The sequence below is a fragment of the Gorilla gorilla genome, chromosome 20, assembly GCF_029281585.2.
Source record: "Gorilla gorilla gorilla isolate KB3781 chromosome 20, NHGRI_mGorGor1-v2.1_pri, whole genome shotgun sequence".
Classification (NCBI taxonomy): Eukaryota; Metazoa; Chordata; class Mammalia; order Primates; family Hominidae; genus Gorilla; species Gorilla gorilla.
Window position 1 is genome coordinate 44,091,192 of NC_073244.2, and position 23,784 is coordinate 44,114,975.

Here is a 23,784-nt window from a genome sequence, read left to right on the forward strand (position 1 = left end):
GCCCCTGTCCCCGCCCTTCCCCGCTCCTCCACTCCCACCCCGTCCCGCGGCCCTTCTAGCCCCGCCTGGGGCCGAGCACTGGAGCCCTGGAGACGCGCCCCGCCCCGTCGCGGGCCCCGAACCCGCGCCCCTTGAGGCGCTCGTCACCCGGAGAGCTGCGCCCTGGGCGCGGCCCCTCGGGGTTGTCTCTGGGCGTCGTGGCTGGCTCAACTTTGCGAGTGCCGCGAGAGCGCAGGGAAGGCACTGGGGTCTCAGGGGCCGCAGCGAAGCCCTGGCTGTGGACCTGCACCCTGCCCTGGAGCCCGGGGAGTCAGTGAGGAGGGCGTGGATCCAGGCGCGTCCCTCCTGGGTGAAGCCCCCGCGCCGCGGGGGAAGGGGCCAGACTCGACGCCACGTCGAGGGCGCGGCGGGAGCTCTGGGCCCTGGGCCCGGCGGTTTGGAAAAGCTTTTCCCAAGAGGGGAGCCCATGGCGGAGGGAGCGTTGACTGCGCCGCCGAGCGCCTTGCCCGGACTACTCGGGCTTGTTGGCATGGGATCAACTCAGCCGATCCCCTGTCCCCGCTGCAAAGACGAGTGGGATCCGCTGGGCTCGCGGACTGCCCTGAGAGAGGGGACCAGGAGGGGTTTTGTGCCCCAGACACGGCAGATGTCCTTGAGCACAGTTCTTTTTTTTAAGAGATGGGACCTCGCTCTGTCGCCCAGGCTGAAGAGCAGTGTTGCGATCTCGACTCTTTGCAGCCTCGACCTCCCAGGATCAAGCGATGCTCCAGCCTCAGCCTCCCAAGTAGCAGGGGCTGCAGGCGCGGGCCAACGCGCCCGGCCTTTTTTTTTTTTTTTTTTTTTTTTTTAATTTGAGACGGAGTCTCGCCCTGTCGCCCAGGCTGGAGTGCAATGGCGCGATCTCGGCTCACTGCAACCTCTGCCTCCCGGGTTGAAGCGATTCTCCTGCCTCAGCCTCCCGAGTAGCTGAGACTACAGGCGTCCACCACCACACCCAGCTAATCTTCAGTAGAGACAGTTTCACCTTGTTGGCTAGGCTTGTCTTGAACTCCTGACCTTGTGATCTGCCCACCTCGGCCTGCCTCCCAAAGTGCTGGGATTACAGGCGTGAGCCACCGCGCCCGGCTTTTGTTTTGTTTTGTTTTGTTTTTAAATAGATGCGGGGTCTCACCATGATATCAAGGCTGGCCTCGAACTCCCGACCTTAAGTGATCCTCACTCGTCTCGCTCTGTCGCCCAGGCTGGAGTGCAATGGCGCGATCTCGGCTTACTGCAAGCTCCGCCCCCCGGGTTCATGCCATTCTCCTGCCTCAGCCTCCCCAGCAGCTGGGACTACAGGCGCCCGCTACCACGCCCGGCTAATTTTTTTGTATTTTTAGTAGAGACGGGGTTTCACAGTGTTTTCCAGGATGGTCTCCATCTCCTGACCTCGTGATCTGCCCGCCTCAGCCTCCCAAAGTGCTGGGATTACAGGCGTGAGCCACCGCACCCGGCCGTGGAGCACGGTTCTTAACCACCAGTACAGACCTCCGTTTTCTAGGCTGCAAAATGGGGCTCTTTTATTATTCTTGGATTCTTTTTTTCTCGGGCTGATGGAGGGTAGTAGGACAAAAGTGAGTGTTGGAAAGTAGGGATGAACTTAGTTTAGGAGGGAAAGGGTGACCCATGGGGACAGGGTTTGTATCAGTCTGCCACCAACCTCCTGCTGGCTGCTAGACTCTGTGGGCAGACGCCTGGCAGCACGTGAAGCCAGGACCTTGCCACCTAAGCAGGGACACCCAGCCCGCGGGCCATGCTCCTCTCGGCCGCTGCTTACTGTTACAACTGCTTCTCCCCCAGCAAAGGGACCGCCCTCAGCGGTCGCGATAGATGCCACAGGTGGAACAGAATGCAATGTGCTGTAAAACCAGCCCAGCGTTAACATATCTTAAAAAAAAAAAAAAAAAAAAGTCCGGGCGCGGAGGCTCACACCTGTAATCCCAGCACTTTGGCAGGTCGAGGCTGAGGCTGAGGCTGAGGCTGAGGCTGAGGCTAAGGCTGAGGCTGAGGCTGAAGCTGGTGGATCACCTGAGGTCAGGAGTTTGAGGGCGGCCTGGCCAACATGGTGAAACCCCGTCTCTACTAAAAATACAAAAATTAGCCAGGCGTGGTGGTGGGCACCTGTAATCTCAGCTACTGGGGAGGCTGAGGCAGGAAAATCACTCAAACTCGGGAGGCGGAGGTTGCAGTGAGCCAAACCGAGACCTTGAGACTGCCCACTGCACTCCAGCCTGGGCGACAGAGTGGGACCTTGTTTCAAAACAACAAAAAAAGTTAGTCATTGGAAACATAGTAGAGGTTGCAGCTGTCAGGGACGTTTCTGAAGCCAGTGTCTTCGAGCCTATGTGCTTCCTAAACTGCATGTGAAGCTACTGGGTTGGTCCAAAGGTAATTGCAATTACTGGGTGAGTTGTGCCAGTCACAGAAATGTAATCAGGAATTCAGCTCCTGTAGCCTGAAAGGACAGAACACCCCCATCCTGGGGCAGGTGCTGCCCCAGGACCTCCACCAAAGCCCCTTAGGATCTAAGTCCTTGAGGATTGAAGAAAAACTCCTCCGGGGAAAAAAAAACTACATTAAAAAAAAAAGAAGAAGAAGAAGAAGCAACTATCAATCTAATTTCAGCACTCACAGGTCACATTATTACTTGTAAACAGCTACTACTGTTTCAAGGATCAGGAAGTTGTGGGCCACTCTCTTACCTTCATAATACTAATAAACGTATCAATAATAGAGCCTCTACTCTAGCCAGGGAGTTTACAGATACTATGTTTCGTTCTTGAGACCCTTCTGCAAATAAAAGCAATAACCTTCATTTCACAGATGAGAAGAGCAAGGCTCAGAGCAATGAAGTGGCCACCAGCACTCCCCTTGCTGGCTGAGGTCATTCCCTACCACCTTTGGATTTTTGCCATCTTTTTCTGCCAACTTAAAGCTCAAATTGCCTTTACAATTTGTCGCACATAATGCCATCTGTACTACTGTTAACTTAATAATCTTTTTTTTTTTTTTTTTTAAGACAGAGTCTTGTTCTGTCATCCAGGCTGGAGTGCAGTGGTGCAATCTTGGCTCACTGCAACCTCTGCTTCCCGGGCTCAGATGATCCTCCCACCTCAGCTTCCCAAGTAGCTGGAACCACAGGCATGCCCCACCACACTCAAATAATTTTTTTTTTATTTTTTGTAGAGACGGGGTTTCTCCATGTTGCCCAAGCTGGTCTGGAACTCCTGAGTTCAAGTGATCCTCCCACCTCAGCCTCCCAAAGTGGTGGGATTACAGGCATGAGCCACCACACCTGGCCAATAATCTTTTTTTTAAATTACTTTATTTAAACAAATTAATTAAATTTATTTAGTTAGTTTTTGAGACAGTGTCTCGCCGTGTTGCCCAGGCTGGAGTGCCTTGGTATGATTAAAGCTCACTGCAGCCTCCAATTCCTGGACTTGAAGGATTCTTCTGCCTCAGCCTCCCAAGTAGTTGGGACAACAGGTGTGCACCACTAACTTGGCTAATTTTTAAATTTTTGTAGAGATGGGGTCTCACTCTATTGCCCAGGCTGGTCTCAAACTCCTGGGCTCAAGTGATCCTCCTGCCTTGGCCTCCTAAAGTGCTGAGATTACAGGCATGAGTCACTGTGCCTGGCCCGAATTTTATTTTAAAAGGCAACTATATCACAACCATAAGGGGAAAACCAGTGATACTTTCCCTGTTAGAGGAGAAACATAAAAGTGAATACAATAAAGGGCAAAGTATATTATTAAATCTAGCCAGATATCATTGCCTTTTTGAGTTGTTCCTTTTGTTAAAAAGGAAGAAGAGACCAGGCACAGGCTGGAGTGCCGAGATCACACCACTGCACTCCAGCCTGGGTGACAGGAGTGAGACCCTGTTTCAAATAAATAAGTAAATAAAAATAACAGCCAGGCATGGTGGCGCATGCCTGTAGTCTCAGCTACTCAGGAGACTGAGGCAGGAGGATTCCTTGAGCCCAGGAGGTGGAGGCTGCAGTGAGCTATGATCGTTGCCACTGCACTCCAGCCTGGGCAACAGACCAAGACTCTGTTTAAAAATAAATAAATATGCCGGGCACGGTGGCTCACGCCTGTAATCCCAGCACTTTGGGAGGCCGAGGCAGATGAATAATCTGAAGTCAGGGGTATGAGACCAGCCTGACCAACATGGTGAAACGCCGTCTCTACTAAAAAAATCAAAACATTAGCTGGGCCTGATGGCACAGGCCTGTGATCCCAGCTACTCAGGAGGCTGAGACAGGAGAATTGCTTTAACCTGGGAGGCGGAGGTTGCAGTGAGCCAACATCGCGCCATTGCACTCCAGCCTGGGCAACAAGAGCGAAACTCCGTCTCAAGAAAATAATAATAATAAAATAAATAAATAAATAGGCCAGGTGTGGTAGCTCACGCCTATAATCCCAGCACTTTGGGAGGCCGAGGCAGGAGGATCAGGAGCTCAGGAGTTTGAGACCAGCCTAACCAACATGGTGAAACCCTGTCTCTACTAAAAATACAAAAATTAGCCGGGCATGGTGGCATGTGCCTGTAATCCCAGCTGTTCAGGAGGCTGAGGCAGGAGAATCACTTGAACCCGGGAGGCAGAGGTTGCAGTGAGCCCAGAACGCGCCACTGCACTCCAGCCTGGGCAACAGAGCAAGACTCTGTCTCAAATAAGTAAGTAAATAAATAAATAAATAATGTAAAAAAATAAAAAGGATGAAGAGTAAGAAAAGGACGCGTGGTGTTAAACACACACCAGCCCACCCAAAGACTACCTCCTGAGCATCTTCAGAGGAAAACGGGCTCCTCTCTGTGTAAGTCCCAGCGGGGCATTTCCTGGCCATGTGAGCCATCTGAGTGTCAGTGCTTGGGGCTACAGCTGCGCAGAACCAGACATCTTTAGACATTCTCATGACTCATTGCACTGGTACCCACAGGTCTGTTCTTTTATCTCTGATCCCACTTTGACCAGGAAATTAGAACTGCCGCCGCTGACCCAACAGGACAGCAGCATCTCACCTCCTATTTGTCAACCCCATTGGTGGTCTGTGCAACAAGAACCACCCATGAGCCCCTGTGCTACTAACAAAAGAGCTGGGTGGGAACTTCTGAGCTATGCAAAAGATTAAAATCTCAACTGCAAACAACTGTTTTGTTAAATCTCATTTTACCATCTGGTTTAGGTCAGCAGGTGCCTGTCCAGGGACCCAGTTGGGTGCCTGTCCAGGGACCCAGTTCCTCCAAGTAAAATTCAAGTGTCACGTCCTAAGACCTTCTTGTTGACAAAGGAATGTTGGTTTTTGAGGGCAGCCTGACATAACATCCTCTCTTGGGGAATCTGATGAAGTTTGCCAAATTAAATGCAGAAATTATAAAATAATCCTTGAATGAATAAAATTCACTGCAAATAGTAAACTCAACTTTGCAATTTTTTTTTTTTTTTTTTTGAGACAGAGTCTCCCTCTGTTGCCTAGGCTGGAGGGCAGTGGCACGATCTCAGCTTACCGCAACCTCCGCCTCCCAGGTTCAAGTGATTCTCCTGCCTCAGCCTCCCTAATAGCTGGGATTACAGGTGCGCACCACCATGCCCTGCTAATTTTTTGTATTTTTAGTAGAGACGGGGTTTCAGCATGTTGGCCAGGGTGGTCTTGAACTCGTGATCTCAGGTGATCCACCTGCCTCGGCCTCCCAAAGTGCTGGGATTACATGCATGAGCCACCGTGCTTGGCCCATTTTGCAATTTTTGTAAAAATAATTCTTAGAAATTACCAGGCCCAGTGGCTCTCACCTGTAATCCCAGCACATTAGGAGGCCAAGGCAGGAGGATCACTTGAGCCCAGAGTTCAAGACCATCCTGGGCAACATACTGAAACATCCATCTCTACAAAAAAATTTAATTAATTAGCCAGGAGTGGCCGGGCGCAGTGGTTCATGCCTGTAATCCCAGCACTTTGGGAGGCTGAGGCGGAGGGATCACTTGTGGTCAGAAGTTCGAGACCTGCCTGGCCAACATGGTGAAACCCTGTCTCTACTAAAAATGCAAAAAATTAGCTGGATGTAGTGGTGGGCACCTGTGATCCCAGCTATTCAGGAGGCTGAGGCAAGAGAATCTCTTAAACTCAGGAAATGAAGGTTGCAGTGAGCCAAGATCACGCTACTGCACTCCAGCCTGGGCAATAGAGTGAGACTCCATCACACACACACACACAAAAAGCAGGAGTGGTAGCACATGCCTGCAGTTCCAGATACTCAGGAAGTCGAGGCAGGGGGATTTCTTGAGCAGAAGAGTTCAAGACTGCAGTGAGCCAAGATTACACCACCGTACTCCAGCCTGGGCGACAGAGCGAGACTCCGTCTCAAAAAAAAAAAAAAAAAAAGAAAAAAAAAAAAGAAAAAAAAAAATTGGCCAGGCGCGATGGCTCACACCTGTAATCCCGGCACTTTGGGAGCCTGAGGTGGGTGGATCACGAGGTCAGGAGATCGAGACCATCCTGGCTAATACGGTGAAACCCCGTCTCTACTAAAAATACAAAAAATTAGCCGGGCGTGGTGGCATGCGCCTGTAAGGTCCCAGCTACCCAGGATGCTGAGGCAGGAGGATGGCGTGAACCCGGGAGGTGGAGGTTGCAGTGAGCTGAGATGGCGCCACTGCACGCCAGCCTGAGCGACAGAGTGAGACTTCGTCTCAAAAAAAAAAAAAAAAAAAAAAATTAAAATTCTCAGAAATTGAAGCCATTTGGTGCCATGGAGGAACACCAACTAGAGAGGACCACATCAAGTTCAGCAGGCTCAAAGTCCCCTTAGCCACACCCTTTTGGCCCTCACAGTCTCAGTTTTCCCCACTTTACTACATATATATATATATATATATATATATATATATATATATATATATATTTTTTTTTTTTTTTTTTTTCGAGATGGAGTCTTGGTCTGTCCCCCAGGCTGGAGTGCAGTGCAGTGGTGTGATCTCAGCTCACTGCAACCTCTGCCTCCTGAGTTCAAGCTATTCTCCTGCCTCAGCCTCCCGAGTAGCTGAGATCTTAGGCGTGTACCACCATGCCTGGCTAATTTTTGTATTTTTAGTCAGGCTAAATTATATTGATCAGGCTAGCCTTGAACTCCTGATCTCAAGTGATCCGCCCGTCTCAGCCTCCCAACATGCTGGGATTACAGGCGTGAGCCACCGCGCCCAGTCTACAATAAATTCTTACACATAGCTGTCATTTCCTGCATACTTATTCCATGCCAGGTGCTGTCCTAAGTACACTGCATACATTAGCTCAGTTCTCCCACAACCCTATGAGGTAGGTACTTTATCATCCCCTTTTTACAGAGAAGGAAGCTGAGCCTCAGAGGTCACCAGCCTCCTAAGTGACAGAGTCAGGGCTGTCTGATGCTATGCTATACACTATACTGTATTACACTATTCCCTAGTACTTAAAAGGAAAAGTGTTTTGACATATAGGGAGGAAGTGATTGTGGATTAAAAATAAATGAATTACAAGCCTGGGCAACATGGTGAAACTGTATCTTTACAAATGATACAAAAATTAGCCAGGTGTGGTGGCACGTGCCTGTAGTCCCAGCTACTTGGGAGGCTGAGGCAGGAGGATTGCTTGAACCTGGGAGGTCGAGGCTGCAGTGAGCCCAGATGGTGCCACTGCACTCTAGCCTGGGGGACAAAGTGAGACTCTGTCTCAAAAAAAATAAAAAATAAAATAAAAATAAAGAATAAATGAATTACAGGATGGCAAACAATACCAAGTACTGGTGAGACTGTGGAATCTCATATATTGCTTATGGGAGTGTAAATTGGGATGACCACACTGGAAAATTGTTTGACATTTGCTACTAAAGAATATATGTGGGCCAGGTGCCGTGGCCCATGCCTGTAATCCCAACACTTTGGGTGGCCGAGGTGGGTGGATCACTTGAGGTCAGGAGTTAAGACCAGCCTGGCCAACATGGTGAAACCCTGTCTCTACTAAAAATACAAAAATTAGCTGAGCATGGTGGTGGACACCTGTAAGCCCAGGTACTGGGGGGGCTGAGGCAGGAGAATCACTTGAACCCGGCAGGCAGAGATTGCAGTGAACCAAGATCATGCCATTGCACTCCAGCCTAGGCAACAAAAGTGTAACTCCATCTCAAAAAAAAAAAGAATATATGCATGCAACTTATGATCCAGAAATTCCAACTCTAGGTGGATACACAACAGAAATGCATACATCTATTTACTATAAAACAGGAATCAGAATATTCACAGCTGCACTATTCAAAATAGCGTGGCCAAGTGCGGTGGCTCACGCCAGTAATCCCAACACTTAGGGAGGCAGAGGTAGGAGGATCGTTTGAGCCCAGGTGTTGAGACCAGCCTGTGCAACATAGTGAGACCCCATCTCTAAAAACCAAAAAAAAAAAACATAAAGCCTCTAACTAGAAAGTACCCAAATGCCAATCCACTATAGAACAAATGAGTGTAAATGGTGGTATATTCACACAATAGAAAATTGCACACAATGAAAATTAACGCATTGCAATTATGTGCAACATCATGGATAAATGTCACAAAAATATTATTGAGCAAAGAAAACTAGACACAAATACTGTATCATTCCATTTTATTTGTATTTATTTATTTTTTTTCTGCGACTGTGTTTTGCTCTTTCGCCTAGGCTGGAGTGAAGTGGCAAGATCTCTGCTCACTGCAACCTCCACTCATCGGATTCAAGTGATTCCCCTGCCTCAGCCTTCTGAGTAGCTGGGATTACAGGCGCGTGCCACCATGCCTGGCTAATTTTTTGTAATTTTAGTAGAGATGGGGTTTCACCATGTTGGCCAGGCTGGTCCTGAACTCTTGACCTCAGGTGATCCACCTGCTTTGGTCTCCCAAAGTGTTAGGATTACAAGCATGAGCCACCACCACGCCCAGCCTCCATTTTATATAAAGTACAAAATAGACAAAACTAACCCATTATGGGGTTATTGCTTCTGGGATTCTGGAAATTTTCTATTTCTTGATCTACTTGTTACACAGATATGTTTACTTTGTGAAAATACGCAGAACCAGGCCAGTGTGGTGGTTTATGCCTGTAATCCCAGCTACTCAGGAGGCTGAGACGGGAGATTGGCTTGAGCTCAGGAGCTGAAGATCAGCCTGGGCAACATAAAGAGATCTTTTCTCTACAATTAATAAACAAATTAGCTGGACATGATGGTGCCCACCTGTAGTCTTAGCTACTTGTGAGGCAGAGTGAGAGGATCACTTGAGGCCAGGAGGTCAAAGCTGCAGTGAGCTGCAATGGTGCTACTATACTACAGCCTGGGCGAGAGTGCAAGACCCTATCTCTTTTTTTTTTTGAGATGGAGTCTCACTCTGTCGCCCAGGCTGGAGTGCAGTAGCACCATCTCAGCTCACTGCAACTTCTGCCTCCTAGGTTCAAGCGATTCTCCTGCCTCAGCCTCCCGAGTAGCCCTATCTCTTTAGGGCCAGGCACGGTGGCTCACGCCTGTAATCCCAGCACTTTGGGAGGCTGAGCAGGCGGATCACGAGGTCAGGAGATGGAGACCATCCTGGCTAACACGGTGAAACCCCATCTCTACTAAAAATACAAAACATTAGCCAGGCATGGTGGCACATGCCTGTAGTCCCAGCAACCCAGGAGGCTGAGGCAGGAGAATCGCTTGAACCTGGGAGGTGGGGAGGTTGCAGTAGGCTGAGATGGTGCCACTGCACTCCAGCCTGGGTGACAGAGCAAGGCTCCATCTCAAAAAATAAATAAATAAATAAAATAAACAACAAAAATGCATAGAACCATGTGCTCATGATTTATGCACGTTATTTTTTTTTTTTTAGTTTCTTAAATTTTAGTCCATGTCCTGCCGAACATACATGTTATATTTTAAAAAGGAAAATAATGGGCTGGGCGCAGTGGCTCAAGCCTGTAATCCCAGCACTTTGGGAGGCTGAGGGGGGTGAATCACAAGGTCAGGAGTTTGAGACCAGCCTGGCCAACATGGTGAAACACCGTCTCTACTAAATATACAAAAAATTAGCTGGGTGTGGTGGCAGGCGCCTGTAATCCCAGCTACTCGGGAGGCTGAGGCAGGAGAATCGCTTGAACCTGGGAAGCGGAGGTTGCAGTGAGCCAAGATCGTGCCACTACGCTCCAGCCTGGGTGACAGTGCAAGACTCCATCTAAAAAAAAAGGAAAACAATGATAAAAATGAGTGATACTGGCCAGGTGCGGTGGCTCACGCCTGTAATCCCAGCACTTTAGGAGGCCAAGGAGGGCAGATCATTTGAGGTCAGTTCAAGACCAGCCTGACCAACATGATGAAACCCCGTCTCTACTAAAAATGCGAAGAAACTAGCCAGGTGTGATGGCAGGTGCCTGTAATCCCAGCTACTCGGGAGGCTGAGGCAGGAGAATCACTTCAACCCAGGAGGCAGAGGTTGCAGTGAGCTGAGATCGCACCACTGCACTGTAGCCTGTGCAATAGAATAAGACTCGGTCTCAAAAACAACAACAACAACAAAAAACAAAAAAAAAAGAGTGATAACTGTTTTCAAAGCACATTGGGTGGGTTTCTGTGCATGTTATGAGTGACCATCACACTGCCAGCACCCATGCATGGACCCAGAGGAAGGAATGACACTGGGCCCAGGTGATTCAGCCCATCTTCCTATCTGCAGTTTCCTCATAAGGTCCTGAGATTTGCACTTTCTTGCATGTCTGAATAAGAAAGAAAGCAAGCCTATATTGGATTATACCCTGCTATAAATATAAATACATAAATAAGAGGCCAGGCACCATGGCTCATACCTGTAATCCCAGTGCTTTGGGAGGCCAAGGCAGGAGTATCACTTGAGCCTTGGTGTTCAAGACCAGCCTGGGCAACACAGCAAGACCCCGTCTCTACAAAAAATAGAAAAATTAGCCAGGCTTGGTGGCACATACCTGTATTCCCAGCTATTCAGAAGGCTAGGGTAGTAGGATTGTTTGAGCCCAGGAGTTCCAGGCTGCATTGCACTCCAGCCTGGGTGACAGACTGAGACCCTGTCTCTAAAAAATAAATAAATAGAACAGAAAGAAAGGAACGGTATGTGGGCTGGGTGTGGTGGCTTATGCTTGTAATCCCAGCACTTTGAGAGGCTGAGGTGGGAGGATCACTGACACCCAGGAGTTTGAGACCAGCCTGGGCAACACTGCAAAATTGCTTCTTTACAAAAAATACAAGTATTAGCCGGGCATGGTTGTACATGTCTGCAGTCCCAGCTACTTGGGAGGCTGGGATGGGAGGACTCCTGAACCTGGAGAAGTTGAGGCTGCAGTGAGCCATGATCGTGCCACTGCACTCCAGCGACAGAATGAGACCCTGTCTCAAAAAAAAAGAAAAGCAAAGCTATGTGGTGGCCAGGTGCGGCGGCTCATGCCTGTAATCCCAGCACTATGGGAGGCCAAGGAGGGCAGATCACTTGAGGTCAGGAGTTTGAGACCAGCCTGGACAACATGGTGAAACCCTGTCTCCACTGAAAAAACAAAAATTAGCCAGGCGTGGTGGCACCTGTAATCTCAGCTACTCGGGAGGCTGAGGCAGGAGAATCACTTGAACCCGGGCAGCGGAGGCTGCAGTGAGCCACGATGCTGCCACTCCAGACTGGGTGCTAGAACAAGACTCAGTCTCAAAAATAAAATAAAATAAAATAAGATAAGATAAACTAAACTAAAATAAAAAAGTTATTGGGTGTTCTTTGCCTATTTTGAAGCTACAAGCTGTAAGAAAATTACGAGTAATATAGAAATAAAATCATGGACTTTGGTGTTTTGTCTGAATACATGAATTTGTCCCCAATCTTTTTTACTTTCTTTTACTTTTTCTTTTATTTTTTTTTTTTTTCTTGAGATGGAGTTTCGCTCTTGTTGCCCAGGCTGGAGTGCAATGGCATGACCTTGGCTCACTGCAACTTCTGCCTCCTGGGTTCAAGTGATTCTTCTGCCTCAGCCTCCCGAGTAGCTGGGATTACAGGCATGCGCCACCATGCCCAGCTAATTTTGCATTTTTAGTAGAGACAGGGTTTCTCCATGTTTGTCAGGCTGGTCTCGAACTCCTGACCTCAGGTTATCTGCCTGAGTGCTGGGGTTATAGGCGTGAGCCACTGCACCCGGCTTCTTTTACTTTTTCTTTGAGACAGCGTCTCATTCTGTCACCCAGGCTGCAGTGCAGTAGCGCAAATTCTGCTCACTGCAACCTCTGCCTCCGGGGCTCAATTGATTCTCCCATATCAGCCTCTGGAGTAGCTGGGACTACAGACATGCACCACTATGCCTGGCTAATCTTTGTATTTTTTGTAGAGGTAGTTTTGGCATGTTGCCCAGGCTGGTCTTGAACTCCTGGGCTCAAGTGATCCTCCTGACATGGCCTCCCAAAGTGCTGGGATTATGGACTTGAGCCACTTCGCCCAACTTTCTTTACTTTCTTTTCTTTTCTTTTTTTTTTTTTTTTTGAGACAGAGTCTTTGTCGCCCAGACTGGAGTGCAGTGGCACAATCTTGACTCACTGCAAATTCTCTCAGGTTCAACTGATTCTCATGCCTCAGCCTCCCAAGTAGCTGGGACTACAGGCATGAGGCACCACACCTGGCCAATTTTTGTACATTTGGTAGAGACAGGGTCTCACCGTGTTGGCCAGGCTGGTCTCAAACTCCTGATCTCAGACGATCCACTTGCCTTGGCCTCCCAAAGTGCTGGGATTACAGGCGTGCGCCACTGCACCCACCCTGATTAAGTATAGTTTACTATGTTTATTTATCCTCAAATATTCCAAAGCTTGAGGATAGCCACCCACAAACACCAATTCCAAATGTATAGGGTCAACATTCCAAAGTGCAGCCCAGGCTCGATGGCTCACGCCTATAATCCCAACACTGTGGGAGGCTGAGGTGGGAGGATCACTTGAGCCCAGGAGTTTGAGACCAGCCTTAGCAACATAGTGAGACCTGGTCTCCACAAAAAATAAAATAATTAGTTGAGCGTTGTCAACTAGTAGTCCCAGCTACTTGGGAGGCTGAGGTGAGAGGAAGGCTGCAGCGAGCCATGATCCTGCCACTGCACTCCAGCCTGGGTGTCAAAATGAGATATTGTCTCAAAAACGAAAGCAAAAACACACAAAAAAAGCATTCCAAAGTGGAGAAGTTACGGTTTCACTTATATAGGCAGAGACATACAATCCTTACGGTGACTTGACTAGCTATAGGATGCTACATTCCAAGGAAGATTGCTTTATTACTCTGTGAGGGGTGTACCCGTCTGAGGAAGTCTTATCTCTGCCCTGTTTGGTCTTAGTTATTTCTAGGGTAAAAGGGGCAGAAGGTACAGCTGCTTGCCATGTGATTCATGCTGCATAACCACATTCCTCTCAAGTTTCAGGATCATTTACAATTCCAACAGCAGCTGGGCGTGGTGGCTGGTGCCTGTAGTCCCAGTACCAGGGATGTTGAGGCTGGAGGATTGCCTCAGCCCAGTAGTTTGAGGCTGCAGTGAGCTGTGATTGCATCACTGCACACCAACCCTGCCTCTAAAAAATAATAATATCAACAATAAAGTTCCAACAGCTTTAAGTTTGAATTATTTAATTCCACAACTCATTTATCAACATATGTTGCAGATAACTCATGGGGAGTTTGAAATACTCATAGTATTGTCACAGGTTATAGGTTTTTCTGATTACCTATTGCTGTTAATGAATTATCCCATATCTTTTTGTTGTTGTTGTTAGAGACAGGGTCTTGCTATGTTGCTCAGGCTGGCCTCTGATTCCTGGGCTCAAGTGATCCTCCTGTTTCACCCTCCCAAGTACTGTCACTAAACCTGGCTAATTGCTTCATATCTTTTTTTTTTCCCCCTTAGAGACAGGGTCTCTATAGACAGAGATCCCCTGTCTAAAGAGGATCTATGAGCAAGGTGGCTCATGCCTATAATCCCAGCACTTTGGGAGGCTGAGGTGGGTGGATCACCTGAGGTCAGAAGTTTGAGACCAGCCTTGCCAACGTTGCGAAACCCCGTCTCTACTAAAAAAATACAAAAATTAGCCAGGTGTGGTGGCGCACGCCTGTAGTCCCAGCTACTCAGGAGGCTGAGGCAGGAGAATCGCTTGAACCCAGGAGTTGGAGGTTGCAGTGAGACGAGATCGCACCATTGCACTCCAGCTTGGGCAACAGAGTGAGACTCTGTCTAAAAGAAAATAAACTAAAAAAAAAAAAAAAAGAAAATTACAATTAAATTACAATTACAACTGGAAAGCAGTTGGGAGATTTCCTGAAGAACTTAAAACAGAACTACCATTAGACCCAGCAATCCCATTACTGGGTATATACCCAAAGGAATATAAGTTGTTCTACCATAAAGACAAATGCATGCATATATTCATTGAGGCACTACTCACAATAGCAGAGACATGGAACCAACCTATATGCCCACAAACGGTGGACTGGATAAAGAAAATATGGTCCACATACACCATGGAACACTACACAGCCATAAAAAAAGAACAAGACTGGCCAGGCGCGGTGGCTCACGCCTGTAATCCCAGCACTTTGGGAGGCTGAGATGGGCGGATCACGAGGTCAGGAGATCGAGACCATCCTGGTTAACACGGTGAAACCCCGCCTCTACTAAAAATACAAAAAATTAGCTGGGCGTGGTGGCAGGCGCCTGTAGTGCCAGCTACTCGGGAGGCTGAGGCAAGAGAATGGCGTGCCTGGGGGACAGAGCGAAACTCCGTCTCAAAAAAAAAAAAAGAAGCAACAAGACCATGTCCTTTGCAGCAACATAGATGCAGCTGGAGGCCATTATCCTAAACAAACTAATGCAGGAACAGAAAACCAAATACTGCATGTTCTCACGTATAAGTGGGAGCTAAACATTGAGCACACATGGACACAAAGAAGGGAATGACAGGGGCCAGGCGCAGTGGCTCACGCCTGTAATCCCAGCACTTTGGGAGGCTGAGGAGGGTGGATCACTTGAGGTCAGGAGTTCAAGACCAGCCTGGCCAACATGGTGAAACCCAGTCTCTACTAAAAATACAAACAAAAAAAAAAATGGCCGGGCGCGGTGGCTCACATCTGTAATCCCAGCACTTTGGGAGGCCAAGGTGGATGGATTGCCTGAGGTGGGGAGTTCGAGACCAGCCTGACCAACATGGACAAACCCCGTCTCTACTAAAAAAAAAAAAATACAAAATTAGCCAGACATAGTGGCGCATGCCTGTAATCCCACCTACTAGGGAGGCTGAGGCAGGAGAATCGCTTGAACCTGGGAGGCGGAGGTTGAGGTGAGCCGAGATCGTGCCATTGCACTCCAGCCTGGGCAACAAGAGTGAAACTCTGTCTCAAGAAAAAAAAAAAACCACCACAACAACCAACCAACCAACCAAACAAACAAAAATTTAGCAGAGCGTGGTGGGGTGGACGCTTATAATCCCAGCTATCAGGAGGCTGAGGCAGGAGAATCACTTGAATCTGGGAGGCGGAGGTTGCAGTGAGCTGAGATCACGGCCACTGCACTCCAGCCTGGGCGACAGAGCGAGACTCTGTCTCAAAAAAAAAAAAAAAAAAAAAAAGGTAATAACACCAGGGCCTACTTGAGGGTGGACCTACTTGAGGGTGGAAGGTACGAGGAGGGTGAGGATGGGAAAAACTACCTATTGGGTACTATGCTTATTACCCGGGGAGGAAATAATCTGTAACCCAAATCCCTTGCGACATGCAATTTACCTATATAACAAACTTGCACATGTACCCCTGAACCCAAAATAAAAGTAAAAAATAATAATAATAAAAATAAAGCGAAGCACCACGGGGCGAGCATGAAATCTGGGAGCTCAGCCATTTCCCTGGAGGTGGCTGGGTGGGCGGTGGGAGTGGACGGGGCTGGGCAGTGACTGCTGCCAGGGCAGGGGGCTGGTGCGAGGGACGGGGGTAGGGGGCTGGGCAGGCATCGGTGTCGCCTCGCAGGGAACAGTTGGGTGGCTTCCAGCTTATGCCAGGAGTCTCCTCCTCACCCGCACATCGCGGGGCTAGGATGGGATGTCGTGGCTGCCAAATCCTCCGAGGCGACTCCTGCCTGGGACGGCCTACCATAGGATGGGCCTGAGAATCCGGAGCGCAGGCTCGGGCCGCTAGGACACCTTCCCCCACCCGCGGACCCAGCCTTCCAGCATCACCAGGGTTCGCGGAGGAGAAAGAGGAAAGGCGTTTGGCCTGCCAAGGCCGCCGTAGCGAGGGGGCGGGGCCCGGAAGAGCAGGATGGCGGCGCGGGACAGTGACAGCGAAGAGGATCTGGTCAGCTATGGGACCGGGCTGGAGCCTCTGGAAGAAGGTGCGGGCCGCGTGGGCCGGCGGAGCCTGTGGAAAACAGGCCAAGGGCCCAGGATTCGGGCCACAAAAGCACAAGTCGGTGCTGGACCGTTGTTAGATCGTTCCCAGCGCTGGGAACACGGCGGCGAGGGAGGCGTTAGCCGCGCTCTCGGGGTGCTCACCTTCTGCAGCGACAGAGAGAGATTTACAGGGACGGGAGACACAAGCGTGGCCGAACAAGGGGGCGGCGAGTTAGAAACAAGAAAATGACGGAATAGCTAGTGTGAGAGCGGGGGATGCTCAGGCAGTGTCTTCCCCGAGAGAGGACGTTTGAGCTCAGACTTGAAACCGAGGAAGAAGACAACCATGAGCAAATCTGGAGGGAAAGCATTTCAGGCAGAAGGAACATAAAGTGCAAAGGCCCTGAAGTGGGAGCCAGTTTAGGAAATTGAGGGGCAGGCAGGACGGGTATGGTTGCAGCAGACGACAGCGGGGGAGACAGGTAGAAAAGAATGTCAGAGGGGCTGACGGGCTGGATCTTACTTGGTAGGGTAAAGAGTTTGGATCTTGTACTAAGTGCAGGATTAGGGTTAGGGTTAGGGTCATGGGAAATTACACAGGGAGGGATATATATATATATGATTTTTAGAGACAGGGTTTTGCTCTGTTTCCCAGGCTGGTCTTGAACTCCTGACTTCAAGTGATCCTCTCGCTTCTGCCTCCCAAAGTGCAGGGATTACAGGCTTGAGCCACTGTGCTTGGCCAATTTTTAATGTTATTCTATGTTTGATGTTGAGAATACACTGGTTGGGGATGGGTAAGAGTGAAGCAGGAAGATTAGCAAAAAGAGGTCAGGAGATGATGGTGGCATGGATGGGACAGTTAGCAGTGGTGGTGGTGTGTAGTGGTCTGGGTGGAGATATATTTTGAAAGCAGAGCTGACCATACTTGCTGGTGGAATGTGGGGGTGAGGGGCAAGGTGAATCAAGGTTCTCTCTCCTGTGTTTCTGGTCTGTTCCACTTAATGACTTGCCTTGTTCAGCAAGTTATGTATTGAGTGTCCAGTAAGGGCTGTTGGCTGTGCTAGCCCTGTAGGGAAGGCAGAGGAAGAATGGTGGAATCACTGGGCCACAATTTATTTGCAGACCTCCTGTCGGTGGGGGTCCCCTCCCTTTTTTCACCCTGACCACATCCTGCCAGGTTGATTGTACTTCTGGGATATCTCCACTTATGCCCCCTTTATTTCCTACAAACAGTTCTGGTGGAAACTTCTGCTGGATACTGGCCCTTCTTCTACCCTCGGCTTACAAAAGGTTGAGAAAGGGGCCAGGCACAGTGGTTCACACCTGTAATCCCAGCACTCTGGGAGGCTGAGGTGGGAGGATCGCTTGAGGTCAGGAGTTTGAGACCAGCCTGGGCATTGTAGTGAGACTCTGTCTGTAACAAACAAACAAACAAACGAAACAAAAGGCTGAGAAAGGCTAGTCTTCCGAATGCTTTTTATGTGTTTGAAGTCAGCTGTTGCATTTTCTTAAGACATCTCTGTTCTACACTTACTATCCCAAGTTCTTTTTTTGTAGAGACAGGGTCTTGCTGTGTTGACCATGCTGGTTTCAAACTCCTGACCTCAAGCGATGCTCTCACCTTGGCTTCCCAAAGTGCTGGATTGCATGCATGAGCCACAGTGCCCAACATTTTTTATTTTAAAAATAGAGATGAGGCCGAGCGTGGTGGCTCACGCCTGTAATCCCAGCACTTTGGGAGGCCGAGGCGGGCAGATCACAAAGTCAGAAGATCCTAACCATCCTGGCTAACACGGTGAAACCCCGTCTCTACTAAAAATACAAAAAAAAATTAGCTGGGTGTGGTGGGGCGGGCTCCTGTAGTCCCAGCTACTCGGGAGGCTGAGGCGGGAGAATGGCATGAGACTGGGAGGCAGAGCTTGCAGTGAGCCAAGATGGCGCCACTGCACTCCAGCCTGGGCGACAGAGCGAGACTCTGTCTCAAAAAAAAAAAAAAAAAAAAATAGAGACAGGATCCTTCTGTGTTGCTCAGGCTGGTCTTGAACTCCTGGCCTCAAGTAGTCTTCCCAGCTCAGCTTCTTAAAGTGTTGGAATTATAGGCATGACTCTCTACGCCTGGCCCCAACCATGGTTTTTTTTTTTTTTTTTTTTTTTTTGTGACAGAGTCTCGCTCTGTTGTCCAGGCTGGAGTGCAGTGGCGCGATCTCGGCTCACTGCAACCTCCGCCTTCCAGGTTCAAGCGATTCTCCTGCCTCAGCCTCTCAAGTAGCTGGGATTATAGGTACATTTCACTACGCCTGGCTAATTTTTGTATTTTTAGTAGAGACAGGGTTTCGCCATGTTGGCCAGGCTGGTCTTGAAGTCCTTAGGTCAAGCAATCCATCTGCCTTCACCTCCCAAAGTGCTGGAATTACAGGCATGAGCCATTGTGTGTGGCCCCCAACCTTGCTTTTGAAGTAGAAGGAAAGGACATGGATTTGTAGACTTTGTTTTTCTGGACTAAAAACATCCTTTAACTTCTCAGTAATACAAGTTTTTGAGGATTGATTCATTGTCTTCTAAGCACTTTTTTTTGAGAGTTTCGCTCTTGTCACCCAGGCTGGCATGCAATGGCGCGATCTCGGCTCACTACAACTTCTGCCTCCCTGGTTCAAGGGATTCTCCAGCCTCAGCCTCCCGAGTAGCTGGGATTATAGGTGCCCGCCACCATGCCTGGCTAATTTTTGTATTTTTAGTAGACACAGGGTTTTACCACGTTGGCCAGGCTGGACTCGAACTTCTGACCTCAGGTGATCTGCCTGCCTCGGCCTCCCAAAGTGCTGGGATTACAGGCATGAGCCACCATGCCCAGCCAGTTTTCTAAGCACTTTGAAATTTAAATGCACTCTGTCTGTATTTTACAATATAACACACTAGACTAATAATTATTTTTACTCCCTGCTTTGAAGTTTTAGTGACAGGTTAGACAGGCATTGGTAGAGGAGAACTCTATTTTAATTAAAGTTGCTGGCCCTGACAGAAAGGTTTATTAGTTAAGAGTTAACCAGGGAGCCTAGTGACAGTGGCTGAACTTTATAGACACATAGGCCTTCTAATCTGGAAAGAAGGGGGCCAGATACTTACCTATTCTTTCCTTAGACACTTCCACTTGGTTCTAGAATTCTTATCTACAGCTCATTCTATACCCAGATTAATTTTAGGGCCAATTTTCTCCTCCTTGATGCTGTGACTCTCACACTTAAAACTAACCGTGGCTTCCCTTGCCCCCAGGACATACCATAAACCCTGCAGCACCATGTTCAAGGCCCCCTGCACTGTCCGCCTTTCTGGTTCCATCTTCTGCTCGTTCCTTGGCCTCCCGTTAGACTAGACTTTCTTAATACACCTGACCTTGCCCTTTTTTTTTTTTTTTTTTGAGATGGAGTCTTGCTCTGCCTCCCAGCTGGAGTGCAATGGCACGATCTTTGCTCACTGCAACCACCGCCTCCCAGGTTCAAGCGATTCTCCTGCCTCAGCCTCTTGAGTAGCTGAGCTTACAGGCGCGTGTCACCACGCCTGGCTAATTTTTGTATTTTTAGTAGAGGCGGGGTTTCACGATGTTGACCAGGCTGGTCTTGAACTCCTGACCTCAGGTGATCCGCCTGCCTCGGCCTCCCAAAATGCTGGAATTACAGGCATGGGCCACTGTGCCCAGCGACTTTGCCCTTTTATCCCTCCTTCTGTTTACTGGTGGGAGTCAGTGGCTCTGTGTCCCTATCTGCAGCTATCAAAATTCTGCTTATTCCTAACGGTGGCTGATGTTGCAGACCTTCTCATTGTCAGAAGTGCTCCAGTATGTGCAGGTCTTCTCTGCTGGGCTTGGAGTGTCCTGAAAACGGGAGCAGAGTTTTGTTCAGTTTTCTATACCCCGGCTCTAGAAGGGCTGCTTGCATGGCAAGGCCCTCATCAACTTTTTGTTTTTGTTTTTGAGACAGTCTTGCTTTATCCCCCAGGCGGGACTACAGTGGCATGATTATGGCTCACTGCAGCCTTGGCCTCCTGGGCTCAAGCGATCCTCCCAGCTCAGCACCCCCCAGCCCCCAGTAACCAGGACTATAGGCGCATACCACCATGCCCGGCTAATTTTAAACATTGCGTCACTATGTTGCCCAGGTTGGTCTCAAACCACTGCTTCTAATGACTCGAACCACTCCTACCTGGGCCTCTCAAAGTGCTGGGATTACAGGTGTGAGCCACTGCACCTGACTCCCCCACCCTTTAAAAAAAATGTAACCATTAGCCAACCAGGGGCTCGTTGAAATTTTGGTCAGGGAATGAGAGGAAGGAACAGTATAGGAGGCATCTCTGGCTTGGAGACAGAGCTGAGATCTGGTTTCACCTTTGTGCTTATTAGCAGTGAGTCTCAGGGAAGTTACTTAATCAGTATCCTTATCAGGGTATGATAAATGAGATGATATGTACTAAAGGAAGGAATTAGTTGTCATTAGTAGCAGTAATTAGGACATGGCCTGGCTAAAATGCCACCCACCTCCTTTCTGGAGTTGTTCCGTCACTGGTTAGAGGTGGTGCCTTCTGTTCAGGAGACCTGTGGGAGCTAGTTGGCCACATTGCTTGGCCCTCATCATCTGCCGCCACAGGTTGCACTCAGTTGTCTGCAGATCTTATCTCCCCTTCGAGATCAGAAGCACCTCAAGAATAGCACCAAGCACTGGCAGCACCTGTTCCCTCTTACCATAGCCCAGTGGGACAGTTGGCAATGCCTGGAGACCTTTTTGGTTGTCATGCCTGTGGGGCATAAGCTGCTGCTATAGGCCCAGGATGCTGCTGAACATCCTGCAATGTACAGAACATTCCCCTGCAACAAAGAATTCTCCAGCACAAAATATGCTGAGATTGAGAAGCTCTGCCATAGCCAAGAATGATGCCAAGTGCATATATAGTAATGTAGTGTGTGTACTGCATTTCCATGAAATGGTGAACATCTTGGGTTGTGGGACCCAAGTTGTAATTTAGTCCTTTAGAGGGAAAAGACATTGTAGCTGATATTAACTGATTTCCCCCATGGCCAGGGACTGTGCTCAGCTGTTTACGTATGATATTTAATCCTTGTTACCACCCTACAAAGATGGGCTTCTTTATTACCTTGATTTTACAGTTGTGGAGGCTGAGGCTTAGAGTGATGAAGTAACTTGTTCAAGACGACAAATTTTTTTTTTTTTTTTTTTGAGACAGAATCTCACTCTGTCACCCAGGCTAGAGTGCAATGGCATGATCTTGGCTCACTGCAACCTCCTCCTAGGTTCAAGCGATTCATCTGCCTCAGCCTCCCGAGTAGTTGGGATTACAGGTGCCTGCCACCATGCCTGGCTAATTTTTTGTATCTTAGTAGAGATGGGGTTTCACCCTGTTGGCCAGGCTGTTCTCAAACTCCTGACCTCAGGTGATCCACCCGCCTCAGCCTCTCAAAGTGCTGGGATTACAGGCATGAGTCATTGCGCCAGGCTGATGACAAATCTTAACAAGTAGTAGAAGGGGATTTGAATTCAGATCTCTAGGTCTTTAAACCTGGGCTCTTGGCTGGACGCGGTCGCTCACACCTGTAATCCCAGCTACTTGGGAGGCTGAGGCAGGAGAACCACTTGAGCCCAGGAAGCAGAAGTTGCAGTGAGCCAAGATCATGCCACTGCACTCCAGCATGGGTGATAGAGACTGCATCTCAAAAAAAAATAAATAAATAAAGTATTTCTTGTGTCTCCCTCTTCTTGTTAAGTACTTTATAGGCATTTAATTTGCATAACAACTCCATGAAATAGCTGTTACCATTAATGCCATTTCTATTTTACAGATAAGTAAATTGAGGCACAGAGAGTCAAGGCTGACCAAAGTCCAGCGCTAGTAAACGGAGTTGGCTTGAAACTCCACTGTGACTCTCACCCTTAACTCATACCCTTAACCACTGTATAACCTACTTCCTCTTGTGAACTTTTGAAAATAACTTGATTTTTTTTATTTTTAAAAAAATTTAAATAAATTCAGGATTTTGAATTGTAGTTGATAAAACGAGGCAGTAATTTGTGCCATAGTACCTGGGACTTTAAACCTAAGGAATTGTTAGGCTAGGCCTAAAATGTATTAGATTAAATTCCCTTGCTTGTGTGATGTCTCAACCCAGCCCTTTCAACAAAGTAGGAAAAGGAATAGGTTTAAAGAACACTGTGGAATCAGGAGATTCACAGAAATTAAGGAAACTCTTAGGAGTCGGGGAAAATAGGCAATACCAAAGGAAAAATGCCGGATTCAGGGATGGTGTGAAGTTCTAGAAGAGGTATGGAAGTGTATCTCTCCTTGCCAAGTGCCACCCCAGCTTCTGCGCCCTTCATTTGAAGCCAGGAGATTTCAATTTCATCCGTCGGAACTCTCCTGACATTATAATTTTTTTTTTTTTTTTTTTTTTTTTTTTTTTGCGGGGGGAGAAGTCTCGCTGTGTCTCCCAGGCTGGAGTGCAGTGGTGTGATCTCGGCTCACTGCAACCTCCACCTCTTGGGTTCAAGCGATTCTCCTGCCTCAGCCTCCTAAGTAGCTGGGATTACAGACGTCTGCCACCACGCCCGGTTAATTTTTGTATTTGTTAGTAGAGCCGGGATTTTGCCATGTTGACCAGGTTTTGTAATGGAATTTAGTGGGAAAAGAGGGCAATCATTATTACATAAGCTTATAAAATATATTGTTTTCTAGGCTATATAAAGTAGTAAAGTCTAGGAATAACAATTTAAATGATTATATTTGAATTATAAGAAGTAAACAATTTATGATATTTAAAAAGTGACATTTTCCCTAAATTTGAACCGACCATCTCCTCTCTTTTTCATTTAAAAAACTTTTTTTTTTTTTTTTTTAGGTGAAAGACCAAAGAAACCAATCCCTCTTCAGGATCAGACTGTCAGAGATGAAAAAGGAAGGTATAAACGATTCCACGGGGCCTTTAGCGGAGGTTTCTCTGCTGGATACTTCAATACTGTTGGCTCAAAAGAAGGTATGATTTTCCTAATTGTAGCTATTATACCATTAAAGCAAATGATCAAAATATTGATTCTCCCTCACCCTTGCTTTTTTTTTTTTTTAATTTTGAGACAGAGTCTCGCTGTGTTGCCCAGGCTGGAGTGCTGTTGTGTGATCTTGGCTTACTGCAACCTCCGCCTCCTGGGTTAAGCGATTCTCCTGCCTCAGCCTTCCAATTAGCTGGGATTACAGGCGCATGCCACTACGCCTGGCTAATTTTAAAAAAAATACTTTTAGTAGAGACAGGAGTTTCACCATGTTGGCCAGGCTGGTCTCAAAGTCTTGACC

General features: G+C 48.1%; 1 protein-coding gene across 1 annotated transcript in view; it reads left to right on the forward strand.

The window, feature by feature from the left end:
• The first annotated feature begins 16,020 nt into the window (after positions 1–16,020).
• GPATCH1 (G-patch domain containing 1) overlaps positions 16,021–23,784 on the forward strand; it is a 49,594-nt gene continuing 41,830 nt past the window's right edge. Inside the window, exons 1-2 of the mRNA XM_019016675.4 lie at positions 16,021–16,436; positions 23,336–23,470. Coding sequence (XP_018872220.3) covers positions 16,364–16,436; positions 23,336–23,470 — 208 coding nt within the window. The 5' untranslated portion in view covers positions 16,021–16,363. The remainder of the gene's footprint in view (positions 16,437–23,335; positions 23,471–23,784) is intronic.